Source organism: Brassica rapa, chromosome A05 (assembly GCF_000309985.2).
Source record: "Brassica rapa cultivar Chiifu-401-42 chromosome A05, CAAS_Brap_v3.01, whole genome shotgun sequence".
NCBI classification, from domain to species: domain Eukaryota; kingdom Viridiplantae; phylum Streptophyta; class Magnoliopsida; order Brassicales; family Brassicaceae; genus Brassica; species Brassica rapa.
This window is the reverse complement of record NC_024799.2, coordinates 4,142,841-4,168,236: the sequence shown is the minus strand read 5'-3', so window position 1 is coordinate 4,168,236 and position 25,396 is coordinate 4,142,841. Positions and strand designations below refer to the sequence as shown.

General features: G+C 32.9%; 5 protein-coding genes and 1 long non-coding RNA gene across 6 annotated transcripts; 4 read left to right on the top strand and 2 right to left on the bottom strand.

Annotated features, from left to right (window-relative positions):
* Positions 1 to 3,149: 3,149 nt before the first annotated feature.
* Positions 3,150 to 4,788, top strand: LOC103867202 (protein SODIUM POTASSIUM ROOT DEFECTIVE 2). The gene is made up of 3 exons (XM_009145255.3): positions 3,150 to 3,917; positions 4,008 to 4,095; positions 4,442 to 4,788. The coding sequence occupies exons 1-3, from the start codon at positions 3,360 to 3,362 to the stop codon at positions 4,603 to 4,605; spliced, it is 810 nt and encodes a 269-aa protein (XP_009143503.1). The 5' UTR covers positions 3,150 to 3,359; the 3' UTR covers positions 4,606 to 4,788.
* Positions 4,754 to 8,256, bottom strand: LOC103867201. The gene is made up of 4 exons (XM_009145254.3): positions 7,515 to 8,256; positions 5,725 to 7,207; positions 5,505 to 5,613; positions 4,754 to 5,423 (listed from the first exon to the last, which is right to left on the bottom strand). The coding sequence occupies exons 2-4, from the start codon at positions 7,189 to 7,191 to the stop codon at positions 4,840 to 4,842; spliced, it is 2,160 nt and encodes a 719-aa protein (XP_009143502.1). The 5' UTR covers positions 7,192 to 7,207; positions 7,515 to 8,256; the 3' UTR covers positions 4,754 to 4,839.
* LOC117134026 lies at positions 7,166 to 9,090 on the top strand. The gene is made up of 2 exons (XR_004458132.1): positions 7,166 to 7,349; positions 7,447 to 9,090. It is a non-coding gene; the product is annotated as an uncharacterized LOC117134026 (long non-coding RNA).
* LOC103867200 (mitochondrial import inner membrane translocase subunit TIM17-2) lies at positions 8,898 to 10,202 on the bottom strand. Its single transcript, XM_009145253.3, has 2 exons — positions 10,000 to 10,202; positions 8,898 to 9,823 (listed from the first exon to the last, which is right to left on the bottom strand). The coding sequence occupies exon 2, from the start codon at positions 9,816 to 9,818 to the stop codon at positions 9,141 to 9,143; it is 678 nt and encodes a 225-aa protein (XP_009143501.1). The 5' UTR covers positions 9,819 to 9,823; positions 10,000 to 10,202; the 3' UTR covers positions 8,898 to 9,140.
* A 235-nt stretch (positions 10,203 to 10,437) lies between these two features.
* On the top strand, positions 10,438 to 12,750 carry LOC103867199 (diaminopimelate epimerase, chloroplastic). The gene is made up of 8 exons (XM_009145252.3): positions 10,438 to 11,178; positions 11,394 to 11,464; positions 11,528 to 11,585; positions 11,657 to 11,836; positions 11,912 to 11,996; positions 12,080 to 12,139; positions 12,214 to 12,287; positions 12,402 to 12,750. The coding sequence occupies exons 1-8, from the start codon at positions 10,744 to 10,746 to the stop codon at positions 12,516 to 12,518; spliced, it is 1,080 nt and encodes a 359-aa protein (XP_009143500.1). The 5' UTR covers positions 10,438 to 10,743; the 3' UTR covers positions 12,519 to 12,750.
* Positions 12,751 to 12,981: 231 nt separating this feature from the next.
* On the top strand, positions 12,982 to 14,899 carry LOC103867198 (zinc finger protein ZAT11). Its single transcript, XM_009145251.3, has one exon. The coding sequence runs from the start codon at positions 14,216 to 14,218 to the stop codon at positions 14,756 to 14,758; it is 543 nt and encodes a 180-aa protein (XP_009143499.1). The 5' UTR covers positions 12,982 to 14,215; the 3' UTR covers positions 14,759 to 14,899.
* The last annotated feature ends 10,497 nt before the right edge of the window (positions 14,900 to 25,396 follow it).

Genomic DNA, 25,396 nt, shown 5'->3' with positions numbered 1-25,396 from the left:
TCTCTATAATAAACCATGTTTCGTAGGTTTTACGGTTTTAGGTAACTAAATACACTTCAATTTTGATCCAACCTAATCTAAATTACATAAGATGATAGATGTTGAAAGATCGATCTAAAGTTCTTCCGATTAACATATTTATCCTATAGAGTATCATGTTAAACTTGATTTTAGCTAAGGATTAAGAGCAAGATGATAAGAGTTTATAATTCAGTGAAAAATCAAAGGTTAAAACCGGATATACCCTACATCCAAGTGATCCAAACGTAGATCATATTCCTTGTGATCCTAATTGTTACAAATCTCAATAAAAGATCAATACAATTTTAGTTGATCTGTGAAAAAGCTGAACGAAGGTTAGATGAATTGTTGTAATGATGCAAAAGCTCTGTCCGGCTCTAACATTCAAGCATCACGGTGTCCATCTACAAGGAAAGAGCTCCATTACTACTCTTTTCTCAAGATTTTATTTTCTTATATGTTTTTCTCGACCGTTGGCCATATGTCTCGTCTCTTTCTGACACAGATTCAGTGTTTCATTTATCATATAAATAAACAAAACAGACAAACAAACAAAAATGAAATAAATAAGATTGAAGTAGGATATGGAAAATGTCTCGTGAAGAGGATGTCCCACGGTCCACGCCCGGCATTATGCATCCAGTGACAGTGAGCATGCAATAAATTAACAAATAATAATTGTGCTTAACTGTTGCCTTCAGAGAATATGTGTTTATTGTGTTAATCTATAAAATTTGTCTAGATACTAGTTTTTTCTCATAAAATTCAGTAGCGAAATATACTAACATAAGTTGTTGGAATGAGTCGTTCAAAAAAAAAAAGTTTTTGGAATGCAAATAGTTTGAGGGTCAACGAAGAAAACAAACGTACACTCTCTTAACTCGCACGTGAAAAGTAGCTTATTAATAAGTTACTGAAAGTAATTTATTATCCCAAGTTGTGCTTCGGGCTACGATCATATCATCATGCCATGAAATGAAACAAGCCATTGAGTACTTGTTCGGAAACTCGCTAGGCGTAACGCGTGCGGTTGGGCAGGGCCTAGCGCCGAATCATAAATCAGAGATAAAGCGGACGAGTACTCGGCGATTTATTTTTATTATATATAAAAGATTTCTGTTATTACCCATAATGTAGACATGGTGTAGTGGTTTATTGTCTATAACTAAACGTATTAACCAAGGTTCGATGTTTGGGAGTTGGGCTTTTTAACATTTTTTTACACTTTTTCTTTAATGAAGGGCAGAAATGTCATTTACTTTTTTTCTTCTTCCTTCCGTTTCTGATTTTCTGCAGTTGCAGACGCGAAAAGCTAGGTACTTTTATGGTTTCAGAAGCAATTTTCATAGGTTTTCTTCATGTTTTTGCTAGAACTTCATAGATATTAGAGAGATTATTCGATTTCTAGGTTAAAATGAGCAAAAACTCAATTTTTTTTTTCAGATCCGATTTTTTGACCGCATAGCTTCAATCCGCCACGCTTGGTCACCGTTGAGAGTTTACTCGGCCGCTAAATCGGCTAGGCGGCCGAGTTTTAGAACAGAATACTATAGCTTGTTAATATATTATAGTACTTAACAAAACTACTATTACCCTTGTTCATTTTGAATTTTGAAAAATGCATTAATATCCCAATTGTTATCAGGAATCCAAACGTGTAAGTTTAAAGTGAAATAGAATCTAAAATAAGACAAAACAAGAACCATTCCGCTAATTGTTAATTGAATTTGTGCTGGAAATTCATAAAATTGACAATTGTGAAAGATAATAAAAACCAGAATATAGGACATTCCATCTAATCTATTAAAAGAGGAGTACAAAATTAGATTATCCCTTAGTTTTCCACTATATTTACAATGACATGCCACTGGAGTTATTAATTAACCTACCTTTTAGGATTTTTGTCTTTTCTCTTCAATTAATGTATTTCCAAATCAAATTCTAGCTAAAAATAATGGCAACAATAATTAATAAACCTAGATTTTAGTATTCTTTGTCTTTTCCTATTTAATATGTGTGTTTTAAAATAATTAATTCCATATATACATTTCGCAATTACATACATTATATGTAATTATTTTACTAATTCCACATATACATAATAAATAGTACTCTCTCTGTTTTTTATATAAGTCGTTTAGAAGAATTTTTATGTTCCAAATTATATGACGTTTTCGGTTTTCTATATAAAATTTATTAACACTTAATGTTATATGACCAATGATAATATACTTTCTATTTTATTTTTGGTTGATTTGTGTTTAGATAAATAATTTAATGATGTTTTTGTTTAGAAAATATAAAAAAATTAATGATTTCTTAATCTATGTACACAATTCTAAAATGACTTATATTAAAAAACATAGGGAGTATACAACAATTTTCTTATACATAATCATAAAATTTTGAAATGTCATATTAAAAAAAATTATTGTGTTTAGAAATGTCATATTAAAAAAAAAAATAAACGGGTAAATTTTAAAATATATATTATCACTTATACAAATATATATTCATTTATGAAAAAAACTAACATCCGCGCGGGTGCGCGGGTCAAGCTCTAGTTTAACTTTGAAATAAAGGACGCTTGGTAAGTTCTTTTTGTTCAGTTTAGATTATACTGTGTTTTTTGTTTAGATTATATAACGTAGTATTCCAAGACATATTTGTAGTTTTGATATGAAAGGTTCCATCCAAATATAAATAGTCTTTTGTTTTTATCCAGATATGTAACAATTAGTGTCTTGTCTCTAACATGTTTGGTCACGTAGTTATCATAATTAGTGAACTAAGTATTGGCTGCGGCTGGATCCGAACACTAAAACACACATAATTTTAAGGCTCAAAACATGATTAATGGGAGGTTCTTAAGGTGGAGTTCTTATCGGAATATAAAAAACCGTCTTTTAAAAAAGTTAAGAGACGGTTTTTTATATTCCGCTAAGAACTCCACCTTAAGAACGCTCTCAACCATCGAAATTATAATATAACAACTCTAGTATTGCTGATGTAACCAAGTATAAACATTTGAGTAGTATTGCTTTTTTATTTTTTTAGTTATAATGATCGGTGAATGCAACGCAGTATATATTTCAAAAGAAGATATATAGGGAAATGTCTCAACAACTATAGATTATATATATATATATGGACAAATAACTCATATATATGAACGTTACACTCCTTATAACTTCTTTTGTCTCTATTCCAATTCAATCCTCTCTCTACATGAATAAAGATATCCTCCTATGATATGATGCACATATACACATTCTAGCTTCAACGTTTCCTTCAAGTTCTTACAACATTTCGGTAATTTTTATTTCTTTAAAAACAAAATGAAGGGACCTATGTTCTGCGCTTCTCAAGCATCAACAGCCATATGTTCAAGCATGGACCACATTCACAAACCAACCACCGTCACCGTCGCCGACAAAGATGACAAAAGCAGCGGCCGAGCTATCGACCGTCACAACCCCATCATTAAAGATGGCCGGAGATCCACTGCGGACGACTACATCAGAATACCTGCTTCTCCCGCAGACGGAGAGATCAGTAACAAAGCACTAGAAAACTCCAAGGGAAGGAGGAGCTTCACTGGCCGTAAAAGCACCGGCGGTGGAGGTGGAGCGGCGGCGTTGTTGAAGCTCATAACAAGTGACATGAGCTTGGCGAGGAAGAGTTTCAGCTGTGTTGCGAGACCCGCATGTGATCTTACCAAAACCCCTCCCGGTTCTACAAGGTATCTTTTGGGATCCGACCCGGTTGCTCTTAACGGGTCTGCGGGTCAGGATCCGGTTAAGGCAGAAGCTTCTAGTCCTAAACCTCCTCCTAGTGAAGAGATAGAGCCAGTGTCGTCAATGACGGAAGAGAAGTCTTGTGGTGGTTCGGACCAGGTAAGTTGTTTTTGTTGGCATGACAACTAACAAGTGGCATGAATGTAATAAATGGTGATATGAGGGTAATGATTAGAGTTGCATTATCAGGAGGAGAAGCAGGTTGTTGTTCTCAAAGTGTCTCTCCATTGCAGAGGTTGTGAAGCAAAAGTTAGGAAACATCTGTCCAGAATGCAAGGTATTAGATTATTCATTTATTTACGTTAATGCCACTTTGTTATTCCTTATATGGTTAGAGACCGGTTTATTTTCAAATAGTTCCGGTTTATAAATCAAATTTGGTTCTTATTTTGTTTAGAAAAAACCATATAAGAAAGCTTAGATGAGATGATCTTCCAGTGCTCATACATAGATATAAATAGTTATAAAATAATCAAATCATAATAATTAATTAATGTTATTTTGCGCTTACTTGATTTGGTTGTTTTTTCAGGTATACCTGAGCATGTCTCTAGTTCATCACTAAAACCGGTTTTGGTCTAAAGCTGGTTAATAAGTACTAATGAATAATGATTCATTTGTAGGTGTGACATCATTCAACATAGATTTTGCTGCAAAGAAAGTGACAGTGACTGGAAACATCACTCCCTTGGAAATATTGGATAGCATCTCAAAGGTTAAAAATGCTCAGTTTTGTACTACTCCAACAGTACTCCCATTGCCAAATCTGCAAACTCCAAAGCCTTAATTTACCCATTTTTTTAACTGTCTTCTCTCTCTGTTGTTGTGAAATCAGTCGGTAAAGTTTCAGAATTTACCGCACCTATCTTCCAATAGATTCCACTTTTGAACTTTGTCATATAACTATCATCACAAACTCTATATCCAACCGCCTCTTATGAATTATGATAAATTAAACTTGTTAGAAACGTTTGCATTTTTTTCTCACAAATGTTTTAGTATAACTGATAGATATTAGATGCTATGTAACTTTTCTAGAGCAATCAAAGACCTCTGCTATGAGTTCATGTGTCAACAACTCTTCAATCTCCTTGCCTATCACTTCAATGCCATCTTCCAAGCTTGGCAACTGGATCTTCTTCTCCTTTGTATCTCTCCTGTGTTTTCTAGTAATGAGCTCAGAGAGAGTTTCATCTATCCTGCTTATATCCCATGTTGGGCTGACCTTTGTGGGTTTAAGATCAGTGAACTGCTCAAAGAACTCGAGAATCTCACTGTTGACCCTATCAAACACGAACTTCCTTTCTAACCGGGTTGAGGTTTTTAGACCGGAGTACTTCTTCTCAAGGTCCTTAAACAAGGATGGATCTAGAGGTGATTCAGAGGAGTGCCATGACGCCATGAAGCTTGCCGGGTTCAAGTCACTAAACCTGGAGTTTGCTAAGATATCAGCCAAGTATAGAGACTTCCACTCATGGATGATCATCGTCTCATCTGTTACTAAGGATGATGATTCCTCTTCTTCTTCTTCACTTGAAACGAGCATTTCGCCTTCGTTGTAAGTATCTGACTCCCGTTTTAGTAGCTGAAGTTTCATTCTGAGCCCTGGAAAATAAAGAAAACCCCTTAAACACATTTCACTTAACTAAAACTGTGAAAGAATCAAGAAGATATGATTGGGATTACCTTGGAGATCAGCGCTAAGACTCTCAAAGCACTCAGAGTTAGATGAAAACTCATCGTGTAAAGAAGCTTGTGGACTTGGTTGATCTCCTTCCTCTGCACTCTCCTGAGTCTGTGGTTGGAGGACAGAAGAGTAGAACATCTGTCAGTACAACAGCCTATAGAGTGGGATCTAGAACACAAACCAATGATGTTTTAGCATTACTTCACAGTATACACTTACATGGTGAGTTAACGAGGTAACTGCTGACAAATCGATTTGTTCCAAGGATGGATTACTCTTGGCATCCTCATAGTCCGATGAACCACTTTCAGTGTCTGAATCTGCATGAACTGATAAGCTTCTCTGTGTTTTAAGAGCAGGAAGCTTCTCTTTGGATAACTCACCATCCAGTTTAAGACTTTCACTTGAACTTGGCCTGTTGTGAAAAGAACACCCCTTCACTAATCCATCTCGAGTGTTTAGCTTCTTAGGAAGCACAATGGTGTGACTACAAGCTCTCTCCTTATGCATGGTTGTTCTACTTCTACCAGTACCTTTCCAACCATCTCTACTACTAATCCCAAGCGGATCTGGCAACTCAGACTCTCCAACATTGCTCTCAAACCTTTTACTCCTCCCATTAAAACTTGCTAGCCTCGCTTCTCTATCTGAGGTTGCAAGCATGTCAGCCAATGTGTTTCTTCTTCTAATCTCTATCTCTCTCTCAGAGTTGTGTGCCAGCTTCCACCTCTCTGACATTCTCCTCATGGCCTCCTTACTCGCAGACTCCGGTGACCTGGAAGACAGAGACCGAGTGTGATTCTTGCGGCTAAAGTCGTCAGTTCTTGGTCTTGAAGAATCACTCCCGGATGAGCTTTCATCCCCTGCGTAACCTCTGAACCTTGACATATCAAAGTTTGTGAAACTCTCATTGCCACAACTTGCCTTTAACTGTCTAGATACTATTCTAGCAATCTCTCTGGAGTCTCTCAAAGGAAAGACATCTTCATTACCTAACGAACTGCCAAATGCTTTAGACAGTTTGAGATCTTCCCTGGCCTCATCACAAGAAGAGCTCTGTGCACAAGTCTGTGGCTTACCAAGATTAGGTTTCAGAACAACAATCTCAGTTGGTTTCAAACCACTTCTCTTTTTCCACTGCTTCTTTGATAGGTCAACACCATCACCGTGCCATTGAGGTGATCTGTGACTGCACTGTGGTTTTGTAACAATGCTTTGAAGATCAGAGAAATGTTTTGTGAATAATGAATCTGGATGATGAAGAAACTTGAACAAGAGGTCCTTGTTGGAGTCTAGAGCCTCAAGAGTCTCATTAAACTCTTTAGAGTAACGGAGTTCCTCATCCGTGGACAGACGTTTAGCCTCCATGAACTTGTGGCGTATAAAAGCCATCTCTGCCTCGGTTAAGTTAGCATTCACACTCCTCCTCTTCTGAAACAAACTAGTACTGCTCTTCCCTTCATCTGCGTCCATAACTTCAAAGACGTCTTTGAATCTCTGCTCATCCATTGACCTCTTCCTAAGAGATTCATGATCACCATACGTTTGCTTCCCACGAGCTTTAGTCATGCGCTGTTGATTCACCAAAGGCTTGGGTTCTCTGTGTGGAGGAGGGAGACCATCAAGACCCATCAATCTTGCTATGATGCTAGGTGAACTCCTTTTAGATCCATTTTGCATTGACATTTTCTTGCGTTATTTACTACAAACACCAAAGAAGGCAAAGCCAAATCAAGACACTACCAAACTAATAAAGACATGAGCTTTCTCAACAGAAACAAATTTTCTAACAACTGGGTTTGTCTCTGAGTTTAACACACAATGAACAAGACAAGAGAGGTTATGTTTGTGTCTGTTCTTCAGAATCAAAGCTTATAATAAAAAAAAAGTTTTAACTTTGAGTAGTCGTTGGAAAAATAAAAGATCAATGAAAGCAATTAGATTAGATGATGAGCCTGCATTACTCAGAAAAGATTAAAAAAAAATGCACATGAGTTCAAAGTTATAACCTTTGACAAGAAGTGGCTTGCTGCTACTGTGTGGAAACGAATCGGTCCTGAATTAGATTTGCCAAGAGACGAAAAGCCTTCATCTTTCACTCAGGATAAGATATTACGAAAGAGGGTCAACTAGATCGGAAGCAGATACGTTTCCCAGAAACCATTAAGGAAGAGAGAGAGAGAGAAAGAGAGAAAGCAGACGAGACGACGACTCCTGCGTGAGAGAGAGAGAGAGAAGAGTGGGTTGGTTGATTTACTCTTTTCCATTTTGAAATTTCAAACTAATAAATAAATAATACTAATATTAATTTTTTTCTTTCTTTCTTTATATGCCTTCCCCCATAGCTTACTGAACCGGCCGGTTTGATTTTGAAATTATAGTACCATTGGATTTGGAACCCCTGCACTCCCTATATAAACGACATTATTACTACTAGATTTCCTGGCAGATACGTAATGGAGATGCAGACAACCAGTTACTATTACAGTCCCAAAGCAATCAAAAGATATCCGAATCACTATTGCCATTAAATTTCAACCTGTTAATAACACTCAAAACCAGAGGAGGAGGCAATTGTGAAGGAGTGGAGGTTTTTTTGTCAACTAGTTGTATTTCATTTCATTGAAATGAAAAGGCCCAAATGTTCTTTTTTTTTTACCTAAATTATATTTTTAATTGGTTTTACCTAAAATTTTTTTATTACAGTTTGTTTTTATTTTAAAAATGTATCGACTCTACTAAAAAATACTCCCTCCGTTTTTTAATGTAAGTCGTTTTAGAGAAACATTTTTATTCCAAATTATATGTCGTTTTCGGTTTTCTATGTAAAATTTATTAATAATTAATAATATCTGACCAATGATAATATATCTTCTATTTTTCTATTGGTTGAATTGTGGTTATGTAAATAATTAATGATGTTTTTGTTTAGAAAATACAAAGTTAATCATTTTCTTAATCTATATGCATAGCTGTAAAACGACTTATATTAAAAAAACGGAGGGAGTAAACATTTATCTCCACTAAAATTGTTTCTGACTCCTGCTCACAACAAAGAATACATCATGTTCCCTATTTATTTCATGCAAAGTACTATAAACTAATATCATGATTTCACCTCGTTTTCACCTACAAAAACCAAAGAGGATTGAAAGAAAGAAAAAAAAAAGCTTTGGCAAATCACTGTGCTTTTGTGCCTTTGTCTAGCAGCGTCCAAGTAAAATCTTGTTCTTACAGTGTTTGATGAGGTTTCCTAGAGCTTAACAGTATCAACTACATGAGTGACAGTGTTTTGAGTTGTTGGGTAAAGAAAACCCTGAAAGAGTGACTCTAAGAAGAGACAGAGAGTGCTCCAAATGAATTCATTTTCATTACTCAAACATTCCCTCTTATGAATATCTAATACTACTACATTATTCAAAAAACCCAACAATAAATAGTTGCGTGAATGGTTTCACAGTAGTAAGCACAAATAACTTTAAAAAAAAACATAAAACTTTAAGCCAAAGAAGAGAGACTCATTCTTCCAAGAACAAGTATATAATTCTGCTGAAAACAAATGAGGATAGATCGACTACCACAAAACAGAACAGACTGCTAAACACCAGTAGGCAACTTTCCGATCCACACAAGCTTCACTTGTACTCAAATGATGGCACCGGAGGCGCATCAAAACTCTCCAACACCTTCGTTTCACTTCCACTACTCGTCTGCCCCTGCGCCTCATCATTCTTCTTACCAAATAGCCCTCCCAACCATGACGACGACGACGAAGAAGTATCCTCCGGTATCGCCTGCGCCTGAACCTGACTCGGCATCTGCATCCCAGGCACCTGCCCCATCTGCATCCCCGGCATTCCAGGCATCATCCCCTCCTCCATCTGCATATGCTGAGGCTGAGCCAACATCTTATTCAACGCAATCCCGGCTCCTTCAATCAACGCAAGCAAAACCCCACCGAAAAGCGCAGACCTCACCGCCGAGCTAGGCCCCTGCCTCATAGCCAGAAACCCACCAGTCGCAGCGCCTGCAAATATCGAGTTCCAAGGATCCTCCTTCTGCCTAAGGTACACCATGGAGCAATCAAACGTCGAGAATAACCCTCCCCAAACAGCGAAGCTACCTCCCAAGCGAGGAGCGTTCATCGTCACCGCTTGTCTCCCTCCCATAAAGCGACTTCCTTTGGGGGAGTTGTAAGTTCCTTTGATGAAATGAAAGGCTCCTCCTCCGACAGCTCCCATGCCGAAGGCCCCACCGATGTCGTCGAGGATACGGTCGGGGCAGGGCTCTCGGGAAGATTCTGGAGTTCCCATCAGACCTGTTTAAGAGGAAGATTGACTGATTCAGTTCAGATAGGATCTATAGAGTTGTAAAGGTTAAAGCTTTTTATACGATTAGGGTTTATCGAAACTTAGGAAAAAGTTGAGGACTTTGTGGATTAGAAATGAATCTACGAAAAGGGTTTAACAAGAGGAACATCGAAAAGCTTATTACCTGGGTAATTGAAAGGATGTGCGAGTTTGAGAGAGAGAGAGTGAAGGAACCGTGACGGAGGCGCGAGCGAGGAAGAAGAAGAAGAGGAGGAGACGGCGTTCAAGGGTTTTTATTAGGGTTGTGCGGAAATTAGAAAAATAAAATAGAAACTTTTAAAGTTTTTTTATTTTCCAGACATAGTTAAAACGTTTCACCGGTTAGACCCGGTCGGCCGATGATCGGGAATTATTTAGATTTAATACTATCATTTAAAATATATTTTGAATTTAAAATTAGAAGTTAATAATATCTCTAATTCTAAAATGAAATTTAGTCTTTGAAATAATTAGTAAGTTTAAAATTAAATACTATATTAAAAACATGTAATTAAATATTTGAAATAAGTATTTTACATTTTAAATATTTATTTCATTTACTAATTTGGATTATTGAACTTTGATGAATTATTCTTTTTTTTTTTGTTTTTACAATACCTGTTTGGATTTTATTAATAATGTTTCAGATTTATATACATTTTACCAAATTTCATTCATGTATTTTTGCAATTCAAATTGGGTATGGGTTTAAGTTTTTCGGTTTGGATCTTGGTTTTCTGATTTTATTTTGAGTTTTTTTTTTATTTGTGGCGTTGCGTTTTAAACGTTTTTTATTTTGCCTCGACCCGGTTGACCCGTGATCCGAAAGGGCCAAAACACAGACCTTTACAGAGAGTTCAGACAAGAAACAAAAGAAGCCGAAGCATCGATGGAGATAGCCGCCACGAACACTGTCACTCTTGCTTCGCCGCAATCACGCCAATTCTCACATACCTTCTCTAGATCGTTACCTTCTCTTCGTTTCAACCTCTCCGGTAGAAACCTTTCCTTCAAAAGCACTAACCTTCGCGTCTCAGCGACCTCCATGAGCGCCTTCGCCGCCGAGAAACTCTCGCCGGAAACCTTCCTCGACAAAAAGGAAACCGGAATCCTCCACTTCGTCAAGTACCACGGCCTTGGAAACGATTTCATTCTGGTAGACAATAGGGACTCGTCAGAGCCTAAGATCACTCAGGAGCAAGCTGTGAAGCTCTGTGATCGAAACTTCGGCGTTGGTGCTGACGGAGTCATTTTTGCGATGCCTGGCGTTAATGGTGCTGATTACACTATGAGGATATTCAACTCAGATGGTAGTGAACCTGAGGTACGAAGTGTTTTGATTAATCCTCTGTTTTTGTTAGAAAATACTCTGTTTTTGGTGTTAAAGACTCTGTTTTTGTTAGAAAATACTCTGTTTTTGTTAGAAAAGACTCTGTTTTTGTTAGAAAAGACTCTGTTTTTGTTATTAAAGACTCTGTTTTTGTTATAAAAGCCTCTGTTTTTTTATTAGAAACTATAAAGACTCTGTTTTTTTGTTAGATGTGTGGAAATGGAGTTAGATGCTTTGCAAGATTCATTGCTGAGATTGAGAATCTACAGGGAAAGCATAGGTATTGTAATCAGAAATAATGATTAAAAAGTGTCACACTTGCTCATGCTTTTGTTCATTGCAGTTTTACAATACATACTGGTGCTGGCCTGATCATTCCAGAGATTCAAGATGATGGGCAGGTAAAAAGTTATATTCCTGAGAAAGTTTTGTTTTTTTTTTCTCTGTTTTAACTGGATTGGTGTTGATACAGGTTAAGGTTGATATGGGGGAACCGATCCTTAGAGCAGAGGATGTGCCTACGAAGTTGCAAGGTAACAAAGGTGAGTCTGTTGTTGCGGCGGAGCTGGTTGTTGATGGAGTGAGCTGGAATGTGACGTGTGTAAGCATGGGGAACCCTCACTGTATCACATTTGGCACTAAGGACGGACAGGTACATACTTAGAAAGAAGGAGATTCTGTATGTAAGCAAATTGAGTTTGTGATTTGCTGTTTTGCATCGGTCCAGGATCTGAGAGTTGATGAGCTGAAGTTGTCAGAGATTGGTCCTAAGTTCGAGCATCATGAGATGTTCCCTGCTAGAACCAACACAGGTTGGTGGAGATTTACATAGAAGTGTCACTGGCGGTTACATTGCCATTGTCTGTTCTCATATCTCTTTGAACTTTATCTGCAGAGTTCGTGGAGGTCTTGTCACGTTCACATTTAAAAATGCGTGTCTGGGAGCGTGGGGCAGGTTAGCTAAGTCCAAAATCTATTTTTTAGTTATATATCCTTATCATATAGTACTAAAATGTATTCAAACTGCAGGAGCAACTTTGGCTTGTGGAACAGGAGCTTGTGCTTTAGTTGTTGCAGCGGTCCTTGAAGGTCGAACAGACAGGGTAAGTTTGAATAACTTTTTCATTTTAAAGTATGATGATGAATCCCATAGTTATTAATTACAATTTTGGTTCAGTAGCAATATCTCATACATGTTTGTATTTATGGTGGAACAGAAATGCACGGTGGATCTACCTGGTGGACCGTTGGAGATAGAGTGGAAAGAGGAAGACAACCATATTTACATGACTGGTCCTGCGGATTTGGTGTTCTACGGTTCAGCTCTTCTTTAATGGAAGAGGTAGCTACTGTGTTGTTGTGATCTTGAGTCTTAATATGCCCATCTTGATCTCTGTTGTCTTCTGCATTGTGTATCACGAAACATTTGATGCACTTCTCTTATTGTTTCTGCTAATTGTGTTTTCCTTTTGTTAAAACAGATTACTCTATATGATTTGTTATAAACTTACCACAAAGGTTATTTTGTGTATTATGTATTTCGTAAAACGAAACCACTTTTCATTTCATGTTAAATCTTTAACTAATGGAGAATTATAACAGCTCGATTATTGGACATTTCTTCAATAATATGTCTGTATAATAGTAAAGCTTTTCGTGTTTCAAAAAAAAAAAAAAAATAGTAAAGCTTTTCAATACAGCATGGAGAAAAGATCAACTAAACAGGGAGTTAGGGACAATAATCTAACAACAGAACAGCATTCTTGGAAGTAAACATGTGATTGGTTAGACCCAAAAAAAAATAGCTTCACGCTTTGGCAGTTAAGTTGATTAACTAGATTAGCCTAGAAGATTAAGAGTGTGAAGGTTATATGCCGTACGCAACCTTATGTTGCTATGAATTAGTTGGTTATCTATATTCTTGCATAAGACCGATCAACCAAATATGAAAAGGAAAAGTAAAGAGAGAGACAGAACGAAAACACCCAAGAATCGAAGACTTTGTTTGCTTTTCCAGAAAACATAATAAAGTCAAAATAAGCACATGTGTATATATATCCAATCCACCACTTTTGCTTTGACTTGCTCATATCTCTCACGTACTATTGATGTCATCACACCATTACATCACTGATGACGTTCTCAATGATAAAATTAAGTATAGAGAGAAAATTATTGAACTCTTACCATCTAGATAGACAATGACTTAATAGTTAATACAATGTATCCAAGGATCTAAACTGGTCTCCATACTCCACTGCATGTGTTTGAACAAATGAATTTTCTCTTCAAATATAGTTATGATGATTGTATTCAAATTTTGATCTGATTTTAGATTAACTTGTTTACGTAATTAAACGTCATCCAAGTTTAAAACAATATAAGCAATTCCATTGGATGTATTTTTAACTTCAACCATTGTATTAATATACATGACGGCTGGATTTTCCAATGATTACTCTATGTTTCTTCTTGGAAACCTTAGATTAAAGAAAACAGAAGATAATGAGTGTGTGTTAAAGTATGTATTAATATGGTAAGATGTTCATATTAAATTAATGACCGTGGCAAGCAAGTCCATGAGAAACCAAGTTGCTGGATTTATTCTGTGTTGTGTATATTTGTTGACTCTAACTCTTTTTTTTTTAAATAAGGTTCACATTTTTAGTAGCAGTTTCTAAGAACCACGTATGTGATGATACATCACTAAAGACAATACTACCCTTGATGTTCAACCCTCGTGGTATGCATTGCGTCCGGCGGTCAAAGGGTGAAACTGAAAATGTCAATTTGCCCCAAAGTCAAACAATCAGTGCTGATTGTTGTTAGAATATTGGTTTAGTGTATACTTCTTTTGTTCAAAGTTCAAACTACAAAAAGTCGACTTTTAGGTATAGCGTTTGTATATATACGTGACTCCTATGTTCTCAACTTTCATTACAAACTTTCCCATTCCATTTTCCTTTTCTCTAAAAAAACAAAAATATACTTTTGCTTTCTTATTCTGAAAAGCTTACCAACCCAAAAAAGTATGAAGAGAGAAAGATCTGAGTTCGAAGAATCCATCAAGATGTCTGATGACATTGCTAGATGTCTGATGATATTATCACAGACCTCCATGGTCAAACAAGTCGATGTGAACCAATATACCGAGCGCGATACAAGTAACCGGTTCGAATGCAAAACGTGTAACAAGAGATTCTCTTCGTTTCAAGCCCTAGGTGGCCACCGGGCAAGCCATAAGAAGCCAAAGCTATCCGTCGACCAGAAAGAGGTGAAACATGTTACCAACAATTATAATGGAACTCATATACACGAGTGTTCGATATGCAGTCAGAGTTTTGGGACCGGACAGGCTTTAGGTGGTCACATGAGACGGCATAGGTCAAGCGTGACAGTGGAGCCATTGCAGACCATCTCTCCCGTGAATTCTACCGTACCGGTTCTGAAACGATGCAGTAGTAGCAAGAGGGTTTTGTCTTTGGATTTGAATCTAACTCCCTTAGAGAATGATCTTGAAACTATTTTTGGGAAGACGTTTTTCCCGAACATAGATATGAAGTTCGTTGTTTAGTTCTTTTTTTGTTTTTTCGATCGTTAGGTTATCGTAATTCTTTTGTATCGTAAGCCTCCATTCTTTTTATTAATTCTTTCAAACGTTATGTTCATTGTTGGTTGTCATGTATAAGAAATATTTAGCTGAATTGTTTCACTTTCTGCAACGAGTACAAAATAATCATTACTGGGCCAAAAGGTAGGCTCAACCAACCCAAGTAGGAATAAGAAACATGGTCCATCCACCCAAATTGTGATGAACAAATACTGATTTTGTCATTCACAATTTCTTATTTTAGGAGAAACTTTTCTTTTTTGGAAGAGTATTCAATCATTCTTCGTATTATATTATACTTGTAGATTTATTTCATAACCAAACATACTTAGGAGAAACTTTTGTTTTTTGGAAGAGTATTCAATCATTCTTTGATTAAAAAAAAAACCAACCAACCTATATACATCGAATCATACTTAACTTTTATTTCCACACCATCATGTATTCCGCTCTCTAACAGGACAAAACGAATCCATTTTATGTAAAAACAAAAAAAATGATAAAAATTTCAGTTATATTACAAACTAGGATAAGATCCGCGCCTTGCGCGGGATTAAGTTATTATTTTTATTATATTTTGGAGAATGAAACAATAGTTTGGCTTCATTTGGATTACGGGTGTTCAATCCGAATATCGGGTTGGTTTCGGTTCGGTTCGGTTTTTTCGGTATTTGGTTAGTAAAATATAACTACTATTCTAAATCCATATTTACTTTGACTTTAGTCTTTCACATACTTTTGAAAGATTTCAACTGGACGACTAAATTGATCAGCCAATCTTATTGCTTTAAATCATTAGTGTTTATATATATATATATATTATTTAGTTTGAATATTTATTAAATAAAAATTCATATGCGTTATATTTTATGATCATTTGTAACTTATTATAACAAAAAAATAATCTATTGATCACAAAATTTTCAGAGTGGGAATATTCAAATTTCTAATAATATATAAACGTTTTGAAAAATTCAAATATAACATATAAGAAAAAATATAAATGTTTTTATTATATATTTAATGTGATTTTTTAATATCTTTCAATAATATAAAATTAAAAAAAAAGAACTAAGATACCAAAATTGTTATCAAATATTTATTATTCATAATAATTAATTTTCATATATACGTTAATCATATTAGGTAATTTCGTAGCTTCTAATTAAGAAAAGTGCAAAAAAAAAATTGGTAGATTATTTATCAATTCGATAGTTAGTTTAATAAAAAATATAATGTAAGTCAAGATGGACCAACTTATTTTTCTAAGAATAGTATATTTTATATAGTCATTTATTAAATGAGAATTTATAATCATACAGTTCTATGATCATTCATATCATTTTATAACTGAATATTTAAATCATCGATAATAAAATTTTCAATGTGAAATCTTTAATAAGTTTATAATTTATAAATTTTTTTTGAAAATTCATTGAAAGTTTTAATATTAAAATATTTATGTAATCTTATGGTATATAGTATAATATATATATATATATAAATATATATGTTTTATTATTAAAAGATATTTTTTACTCATATGGTTTTAAAATAATGTGTATCTTCTTATAATATTAAATAAAAGTTCATATTAATACAATTTTATGATCATTTGTAACTTATTATGACAAAAAAATAATCTATTGATCACAAAATTTTCAGAGTGGGGATCTTCAAATTTCTAATAATTTATAGACGTTTTGAAAAAATCAAAATATAACATATAAGAAAAATTATAAATGTTTTTATTATATATTTAATGTGATTTTTAAAGATATTTTAATAATATAAAATTAAAAAAAAGAACTAAGATACAAAAATTGTTATCAAATATTTATTATTCATTATAATTAATTTTCACATATACGTTAATCATATTAGGTAATTTCGTAGCTTTTATTTAAGGAAAGTGCAAAACATTTTTTGATACGTTATTTATCAATTTGATAGTTAGTTTAATAAAAAGTGTAATATAAGTTAAGATGGACCAACCTATTTTTCTAGGAATAGTATATTTTGTATAGTTATTTATTAAATAAGAATTTATAATCATACGGTTCTATGATCGTTCATATCGTTTTATAACAAAATATTTAAATCATCGATAACAAAATTTTCAATCTGAAATCTTTAATAAGTTTATAATTTATAAATGTTCTTGAAAATTCACTGAAAGTTTAAATATTAAAATATTTATGTAATCTTATGGTATATAGTGTTTAATATATATATATATATATATATATATATATATATATTTTTATTTATTTATTATTAAATGATATTTTTTACTCATATGGTTTTAAAATCATGTGTATCTTCTTATAATAAAAATGTTAAACCATTGATCATTAATTTTTAACATAATAATTTTAATAGTTTTAGTCATTTATTGTCGTTTTTAAAAATTCAAAATATAACATATACGAAAAAATCTAAATTTTATTTTTATAGCTAATTTGATTGTTTAATTTATTTTAATAATATAAAATTAAACAAAAAATGATGGAGGAGATACACATTTTTATCAAATCTTTATTATTAAACTCATTAATTGTCATATATATATTAGTCATTTATGGTAATTCCGTAGGTTTTATTTAAGGAAAGAAAATATCATATCATATCATTATATCATATAGTTTGACCAACTTATATATCTAACAACATATAAAAATCGAATGTGGACCTACTTATTTTTCAATTGAATGTAATTGACTACCTAATTGAGTGCCACCTATGCATTGGGGCCTCTTTCAATTAATACAAAATTGAGGTTACATCTTTTCAAATGTTCCTCAATTAATATATAAGGGATATTAATATTAGCTTTCACCGGAACCTAATGTGACCAGATGAATTCGATTAACAATAGAGCCTTATATTTTTATTTTCTTATACAGCCTTGATCTCCTGTATATTAATTGAGGATCATTTAAAATTTTGTAACTTTAAATTTGTATTAATTAAAAAGGGATATTCCTTAGGTGTCACTTAATTAGGATGCCAAATTAATTTACGCGACATCTTAAGAATCAATTGAAAAAAAAATATTTATTCAAATTCAATTACTAGGAAACATTATATTAACCCATAATATAAGAAGCATGTATTTTTTCTTTAAATAAAAGCTACGGAATTACCTAATATGATTAACATATATATGTCAATTAATGACTATGAATAATAAAGATTTGATAACAATTTTTGTATTTTTTTTTCATTTTTGTTTAATTTTATATTATTAAAAAATTAAACAATCACATTAACCATATAATAAAAAAAATTAGATTTTTTCTTATACGTTATACTTTGAATTTTTTAAAGTTATTTTAAATTACAAAAATGAGGAAACCTTATATGTTATATTGTAAAAATTTTAAAACGACTTTAAATTACAAAATGAGAAAATTTTATATGTTATTTTTTTATATTAGATTTTTTCTTATAGGTTATATTTTAAAAATTTTAAAACGATTTTAAATTACAAAAATATAAGTTTTCCTTAAGCAAACGACTAAAAGCATTAAAATGACATGTATCAATTCGATGGTTGATCTGAAACCTTTCAAAATTATATGGAAGATAAATGTCAAAATAATTCAACTGTGGAAACAATATTGTTTACTTTTTTCAAGAATGTGTTCGCTGAAAAAAATAAAGTTTTTGTGTCATAATTTATTTAATGTCCAATCCGATCAACCCATAATATATTAATTATAGTTTAATTCTAAATTTTTTAATAAAAATTAATCCGGTCTATCAGAAAGATATTATATAATAACAAAAAAAAAATTGAATATGTATAAATAAAATGATCAAATATAAAAAAAATTATCGATAATATATACAAATAAACTCACCTTACGCAAGTTTTATCCTATTATTAGTTATAGCTCAATCATTATATATGTACCCATAGTTTCTTTTCTTTTTTGATAAAATGTACCCAGAGTTTTAACGGTGTACCTCTAAGGTTTTTAATTTTCTCTATAAATTCATTATAGAGCTCTCTCTATGGAGAGACATCAAAAGAGAACAAAATAAATTTGTGGTTAATCTTCAAGTTAAGAAAAATAAGGAAGATAATCGTTGTAGTATTAGCATAATGACTTTTAAAAATTATTCAGTTTCGCTCCTAGACAAATCCTGCGTATATATACTAGCTTCAGAGATTATTAGTTGTTTTTTTTGTCAAGTACGTGAGATTATTAGTTGTTTTGCTACAAGTTCATAAGGTAATATCCAAATTCTGAAATATTTAATTAATTCCATATTTGTTTCAATGGTGTTCAGGGTTTGAATTGGCACGATAAACATAAACAAAATCAAGCATAGTCCACGTAAACGTTTCCCACTCCATACAAAGGATAGACATTTCTTCATTCCTAAAGATTGGACTTGGTTTGGTTTTGACTTCTTCTTTTCTAAATTTCAACTGACATTATTATAAGCAAATGTTAACTCACCCCTAAATATGACGGTGGTATGTAATAGAAAGCATTACAATAAGTAGTACTGTAATACGAATAAAAGAGCACTGACTCACTGTTATATTTTTTGAGAAAAAAAAACTCACTAATATAGTTGCTCTGAATCTGTAAAGGTTTTCTAATTTAGCGAGCGCACACAATTAATTGCTAATTCTAGCGACCAATTAAAAAGAGCTTTGTTAACATGTGCTAGCCACCACTTGTCATCGACCACGACCATCACATGATTCACATGGTCCACATCTGCAGTTTACAAAATATATTCATGCGAACAAGTACAAACATATAAAAGACAAACATGTAGTATATGCATGCGCGCCTTTAAAAATGAACAATACTTTTAACTTTTATAATAATGTAGAATTTAGTTCGATGTATCGAGTTTTGGTTCTGAAAATTGGGAGACTGTATTTGAAAGTCTATATTTTGCATGTGACCCATCGGTTCAGTTCAGCATATATGTACGTAAATGCGTATCAATCCATTAATCGGGGCATTGGGTACTCGCTAAATTTGGGCACTCCATTCTGTGTGTTTAACCTAACAAATTACTAAGGGATATACAATTCCAAGATCATTTTATATATCGCAGATTAGTTTCATGATGAAATGATTATATATATATATATATATATACAACTGTACATATATAGCCAAACATGGATTCATCGTCCATGCATATGAGATAACACACTTGCTTTCTCAGCATCCTATGCATAATGCACTATTTGGGATGAGATGAGTATATTCTCCACTCATCTATCATATGCTGGTTATTGCTCAACTCTATTGGCGCTATTAATGGTTCAGTTTTGCGTTTGATCACTAAAATTGCAATTTTAAACTAGTTAAAGGTAAATGATGCATGATAATGATACACATTAACGTGATATATTATTATTATTTTTTGGGGGGAAAATTAACTAATTGGTTCCTAGAAAACAAATTAATATGTTTTGGTTGTATTCTTCTGTAATTTGGGCCGGTGGTGGTGCTTTCCAACATTTTAGGACACTGGACACTAAAAAAGACTGAAATTAATACCAACGAACCCGATGGTCCAAATTCGACTAATATCAGCATTTAGAGATCGTAAAAGCATTAATTATTGGTCTAAGTGGAATGTTGAGTCATCAAAAGAGTTAAATTAATAAGATCAATGTCATGTCATTTACTAAATATAATACTCTATGATTAATATCAGTATAATGCGTAATTATGTTAATAATAAGACAGTTTCACATTCTGCTATGGCGTGAAGTGCAGCATTGCATGTTATTCTCGTGAATTAGCAAATGAAAAATAGATTATTCACGTCATTGCTTAGCTAATTACTAGTATTAAGCAAATGTTAAATTATGTCTCATTAAAACTCCTAAAATTATTTTGCCAAATCAATAGAACTGTACATAGGCTGTATAATATAGCATATAGTATGTGTTGTCTGAAATATTTCCTATACTAGAAACTTCTAAGAAAAAGGTGAACTTAGACTCTTAATTCACTGTTGTCAACAACGAAAAATATTAACCAATAATATTACGAAAACACCGCTAATTATTTTCAGATGGAAACTTCTATCAATATTTTGTATTAATAATTAATATCGTAATTAACTATGATGAGAGCGATATTCCACGCAGATTAAAAAGAGCATAATTATAGTTAAGAATCATGGGTCACTTGCCTGCCAAAGCTGGCCATATGAGAGCACTTTCTAGGAGAATAGTGGTACCAACTTCCCCTCTTCATACAATATTACGATCCAAATCATTGATCTCTCGACTATATCATCCAAAGTAACATTCATAAATTAGCTTGGTTTAGAAAAACGATAAGAATTGGAAATTGTGAGCTTTACAGAAATGTTATGAAGCCTTAAGCGAAAAACAAACTAAATAAGCGATTGCATTATTCTTTTAAAGGAAAAGAAGAAAACGAAAAGATTTGGAACAAAGTAATAGAACGAGAGTATTGCGAGTATGCATGTCTTTCGAATGATTACTTAGTTTAGCAATCATTTGCTAAAATTTATTTCTAACAAGAAATAGCTAGTATTCATTGGTTGTTTATTTTGTAGCTGGTTAATCTCTCAAATTTATTGATCAACAAAAGTACACATTAACAAAAATGAAACGTTCATCAAAGAATAAATCAATTCTGTAGGAAACTGAAAAAAAAACCAGCCATGTCCTCAAGATCAGAACCATTTTTTGAAAAGTATTTGCAAAGCATGAAACTGGAACTCCCCTCGGTCACGTTCATGTCTGATTGCACAACGCTCATCAGAGCAATCTCTACCCCGAATCAGCTTAAGAAAATTTATGGTGTGTTCCAGGACATCAAGAGTCTCTCAACCAGCTTTGATTCTATCGTCTTCAATCACATCTCCCGTTCCCAGAAGAGCGATGCTGATTTTCTAGCTAAGCAGGTCCTTAAGAGCATCTCCAATGTAAAACTCCATTTTTTTCTCCAAAATGGAATAAAAGTGAAAATGGAGTAAAATTGCTCCAACCCTATTTCATGAACAAACAAAAAATAGATTACTCCATTTATGGAGTAAATTTTATTATGGAGTGAGATATAGAGTTGGGTTGGAGCATTTCTTACTCCATATTCATTTTTATTCCATTTTAGAGGAAAAAATGAAGTAGGGATGGAGATGCCCTAAAGCCCATGTTTTATCTCTTTGTTTACCCACGGACTAGCCCATCTGGGGCCTGAACCTTATGTTTCTGCTTTTCGATTTTTCTTATATAAAGTATCCAGTTGTTCAAAAAAAAAAGTATTTGCAAAGCAAGGTGATTTCTGATATTTGCAAGCAAATCATTACATACATTTCTACTTAACTGTATATATATATATATATAATCATATACTAAAATCAAGTCTTATTCTTTTATTTTTTAGATACTGAGTTTTATGTTCACATCGTCAACATTGATTTACAATATAATACCAAGTCTATCATGCATGCATAGAATGTTATATAAGTATTTGATATTTCCTTTTTTTTGTGCAATATGTTTGATATATCCCAAGATCATCATTACCATTGATTAATATTTTTCATTCTCTCGTTTAAAGAATATAGATGGGCATGTGCATCTTTTGGGAACTTAGCTTTTCGCAAGTGAGTTTAATTATTAGAACACTTGATTGTACTCACTAATCAGTAATCACTAAATCACTAATGACTAATCATATCGTTACAACTCAAATAATATGACAACACTTTAGTTCTTTAGCCTTTTTCTGATTTTTATTCGCCGTTTGTAGATTAACTAACCAACTCCACTTACATTTTTCCATTCCATCTCAAAGGGTCGTTGGCTTTTTCGATATTTAATTCATTAACATATTCTTCCAATCATATTTTTATAGATTTCGTTGATGTAGCAAAATAAACATATATAGATTTGGTAGTGTCTCTTAAGAAAACTTGAGAACTCGTAATTTAGAAGTCGAGTGCAAGAATCGTTTTAAAACCCAGTTCAGTGTCACCGAATAGCTTTTCCAGTTTCCTTAATGATTGATATCGAGTTTTGATATTTTACCAATCAACATTAGTATATGGAAATTAAATCACTGAACATAAAATATAGATGATGATTAACTCAAGTTTATGAATCATTTCAGAACTCAACTGAGCTTAATTTCAGAAATGTATTCCTTTTATATTACGAGTGTGTGTATCATTTTCACTTGATCACATTTCTAATTAAGTATTCTATCGATCTGTAATAGAAATTTTTAATCTTACGAGTTCAAGATCTTCATATAGCCTACTAAAGAGAGTACGAAGCTCACATAATTATCCAAAATATAATTGAGCGGATCCATTAACATTTTATCAAGTCCTTTTTCTAACCAACATTATTCAAATGTGTTAAACTATAACCCTGGAGTCATTTCATGATTTAATCAGCATAAGCTCACAATCTATTGTTTTTAACTCTATGATTCCGTGTGCTTATTAATGGCCATATACTCATGTAGTCTTGTAACTCGGATCTAAAATTTCGTTTCAAATTTAGGACTAAATGACACCTAGGTGAAATCTGTGATCACGATTCAATATGATCTTCCCTAAATTGTAAACTTGAGTAATCCTCAACTAAGCTTGTAGTATTAATTTGACTTATTATGAACTTTACGTGTTTAATCCCTTTTCATTTTATGCACAACCACTTTGTGTTTATTACTTAATGGCCGAAAGTATGACTTTATTGACACATCACACATGTTTGTGTAACATTTAACTTTTCTTACTAAGCTTATAATATTAAAAACATTTTCTTATCAAATATCATGTCTGTACGTTAAGGACAGCTAAATTATTCACACGACGTTGTTATCCGCATAAAGTCAATTACAAATTATAGATAATTACAAACATTATATCTAATAATATATGTACATAAGATCATTTCGAAAATATGAATCTAAATATATCCTAATGAGAAGAAATCATTATTTATTAATAGAACCAGTTATAATCTCTGATAAGTTAGGGCAGATCATCCATAAGTCAGTTTATAAAACATTACTTTTGTTATATTTTTGCGGGGAAGATAAGTGGTGCATTAGATTGTGTTTAAATGTATAGTGATACGGCTTAGGTCATTTTGATTTTTCACAATAACTAACTATTTTTTTAAAAAAATCACTTTTAAGCCAATATATAGCATATATACATACATTTACATCTTTATATAGAAAATAAAATTTCATCGGTATTTATAGATGTTAGATGTCTTAATCCTTTACCTCGAAAATGTCCGGTGAAAAGTAAACTAATACAATTTCTAAAGATAACGGCCATCATAGTCATATCTAATCCTTTCTTTTATTCTTACAAGGGAGTCATTGTATTACTGAGCCTCGGATGAAAACGAAATGTACGTGTATGTAATGATTTGTAGAATTGCTCTAATTAGAGAAATATGTCTAGTGATGACATTTACAATAATCTAATTCTAAGAATCAAAAATTGGACAATGTGACGTATAGGATTTCAAGAGGTTTAAGACAACTAAACATTACTCACTTGTCGTTTGTTGTGAGTCTAAATTTCGACGTGCATGTTAGGCCGCCCGTATCTTTTTCAATTAGTATACGTAGACCCGTAAAACAAAGCCAGAGATGCAAAAGGCTAAAATCTTTTAATAGTTGATTAACCAAAGGGAGATATAAATAAGCGATAAAATACACACATTGGAAGCTTCTTCGACTAGTCAAACATCTAAAACTCCGAAAGAAGAAAATAGAATAATAAGCTCATCCGCATTAGAGGAGAGGTTACCTTGGGGAGCATGAATCTTCATCTTTCCTTTTGAATGGATCGGTAAGATCATATGATTCATATCAATGGTGAAAAGGACATGAGATCAAGAAATGCGAGAATTTAACCTACCTCATCTATAAATGTTGGGTTAACATTGGGACCGTGGATAAACCAGGACGTGTCGTCTGCGATTATGTGATTCAGTTATATTAAAGTGCTAGTTTTGTGGGATTCTGATTTGTACTCGAGACTATAATAATAAAGGAGTTGGAACACATGTCCGAGTTTGAAGCACGATGACGATTAATTCGTAGGTTTTTTTTGTGGATTAGTCAAAAAGGGGCCTTCAAAATTATTATTTCTCCGAGGTTTTTCGATCAACACACACATATAGCTCTTTGTGTATGGCTCTAATAAAATTTAACAATAAAATGTTTAAAACGTTCTAATTAATATCATTCTTTTTATTTTTGTTGTTAATGGTGCATAATTATACTCCATCTCCATCTGTTTCAAAAAGATAAATGTTTTAGAGAAAAAAAATTGTTTCACAAAGATATATATTTTGTGTTTTCTATGAAAAAAATGGTAAACTTCAAGAAAATTGATTTTATTGAATTACTATTGGTTAAAAATTATCAAAAATTAAAAATTGTAAAAAGTAATATATTTATTATAGTGATTTAATGTGTTTTCTTAATATGTGTGAAGACGTTAGAAAATCTATCTTCATGAAACGCAGGAGTATATATTAACGTTTTTAATTGTGAAGGACAGTCCACTAGCATCGTATATTGGGTGTAAAGATAATAATTGGCT

What these genes read in the sequence shown, in the direction of transcription:
- LOC103867198 (XM_009145251.3), top strand. Translation starts at nt 14,216, where the DNA reads ATGAAGAGAGAAAGATCTGAGTTCGAAGAATCCATCAAGATGTCTGAT.
- LOC103867202 (XM_009145255.3), top strand. Translation starts at nt 3,360, where the DNA reads ATGAAGGGACCTATGTTCTGCGCTTCTCAAGCATCAACAGCCATATGT. An exon ending in CTTGTGGTGGTTCGGACCAG is followed by an intron (nt 3,918 to 4,007) that starts GTAAGTTGTTTT and finishes TTGCATTATCAG; the next exon opens with GAGGAGAAGCAGGTTGTTGT. An exon ending in ACATCTGTCCAGAATGCAAG is followed by an intron (nt 4,096 to 4,441) that starts GTATTAGATTAT and finishes ATTCATTTGTAG; the next exon opens with GTGTGACATCATTCAACATA.
- LOC103867200 (XM_009145253.3), bottom strand. Translation starts at nt 9,818, where the DNA reads ATGGGAACTCCAGAATCTTCCCGAGAGCCCTGCCCCGACCGTATCCTC.
- LOC103867201 (XM_009145254.3), bottom strand. Translation starts at nt 7,191, where the DNA reads ATGTCAATGCAAAATGGATCTAAAAGGAGTTCACCTAGCATCATAGCA. An exon ending in TTACCTCGTTAACTCACCAT is followed by an intron (nt 5,614 to 5,724) that starts GTAAGTGTATAC and finishes CTCCAACCACAG; the next exon opens with ACTCAGGAGAGTGCAGAGGA. An exon ending in TCTTAGCGCTGATCTCCAAG is followed by an intron (nt 5,424 to 5,504) that starts GTAATCCCAATC and finishes TTTATTTTCCAG; the next exon opens with GGCTCAGAATGAAACTTCAG.
- LOC103867199 (XM_009145252.3), top strand. Translation starts at nt 10,744, where the DNA reads ATGGAGATAGCCGCCACGAACACTGTCACTCTTGCTTCGCCGCAATCA. An exon ending in CAGATGGTAGTGAACCTGAG is followed by an intron (nt 11,179 to 11,393) that starts GTACGAAGTGTT and finishes TTTTTTTGTTAG; the next exon opens with ATGTGTGGAAATGGAGTTAG. An exon ending in AATCTACAGGGAAAGCATAG is followed by an intron (nt 11,465 to 11,527) that starts GTATTGTAATCA and finishes TGTTCATTGCAG; the next exon opens with TTTTACAATACATACTGGTG.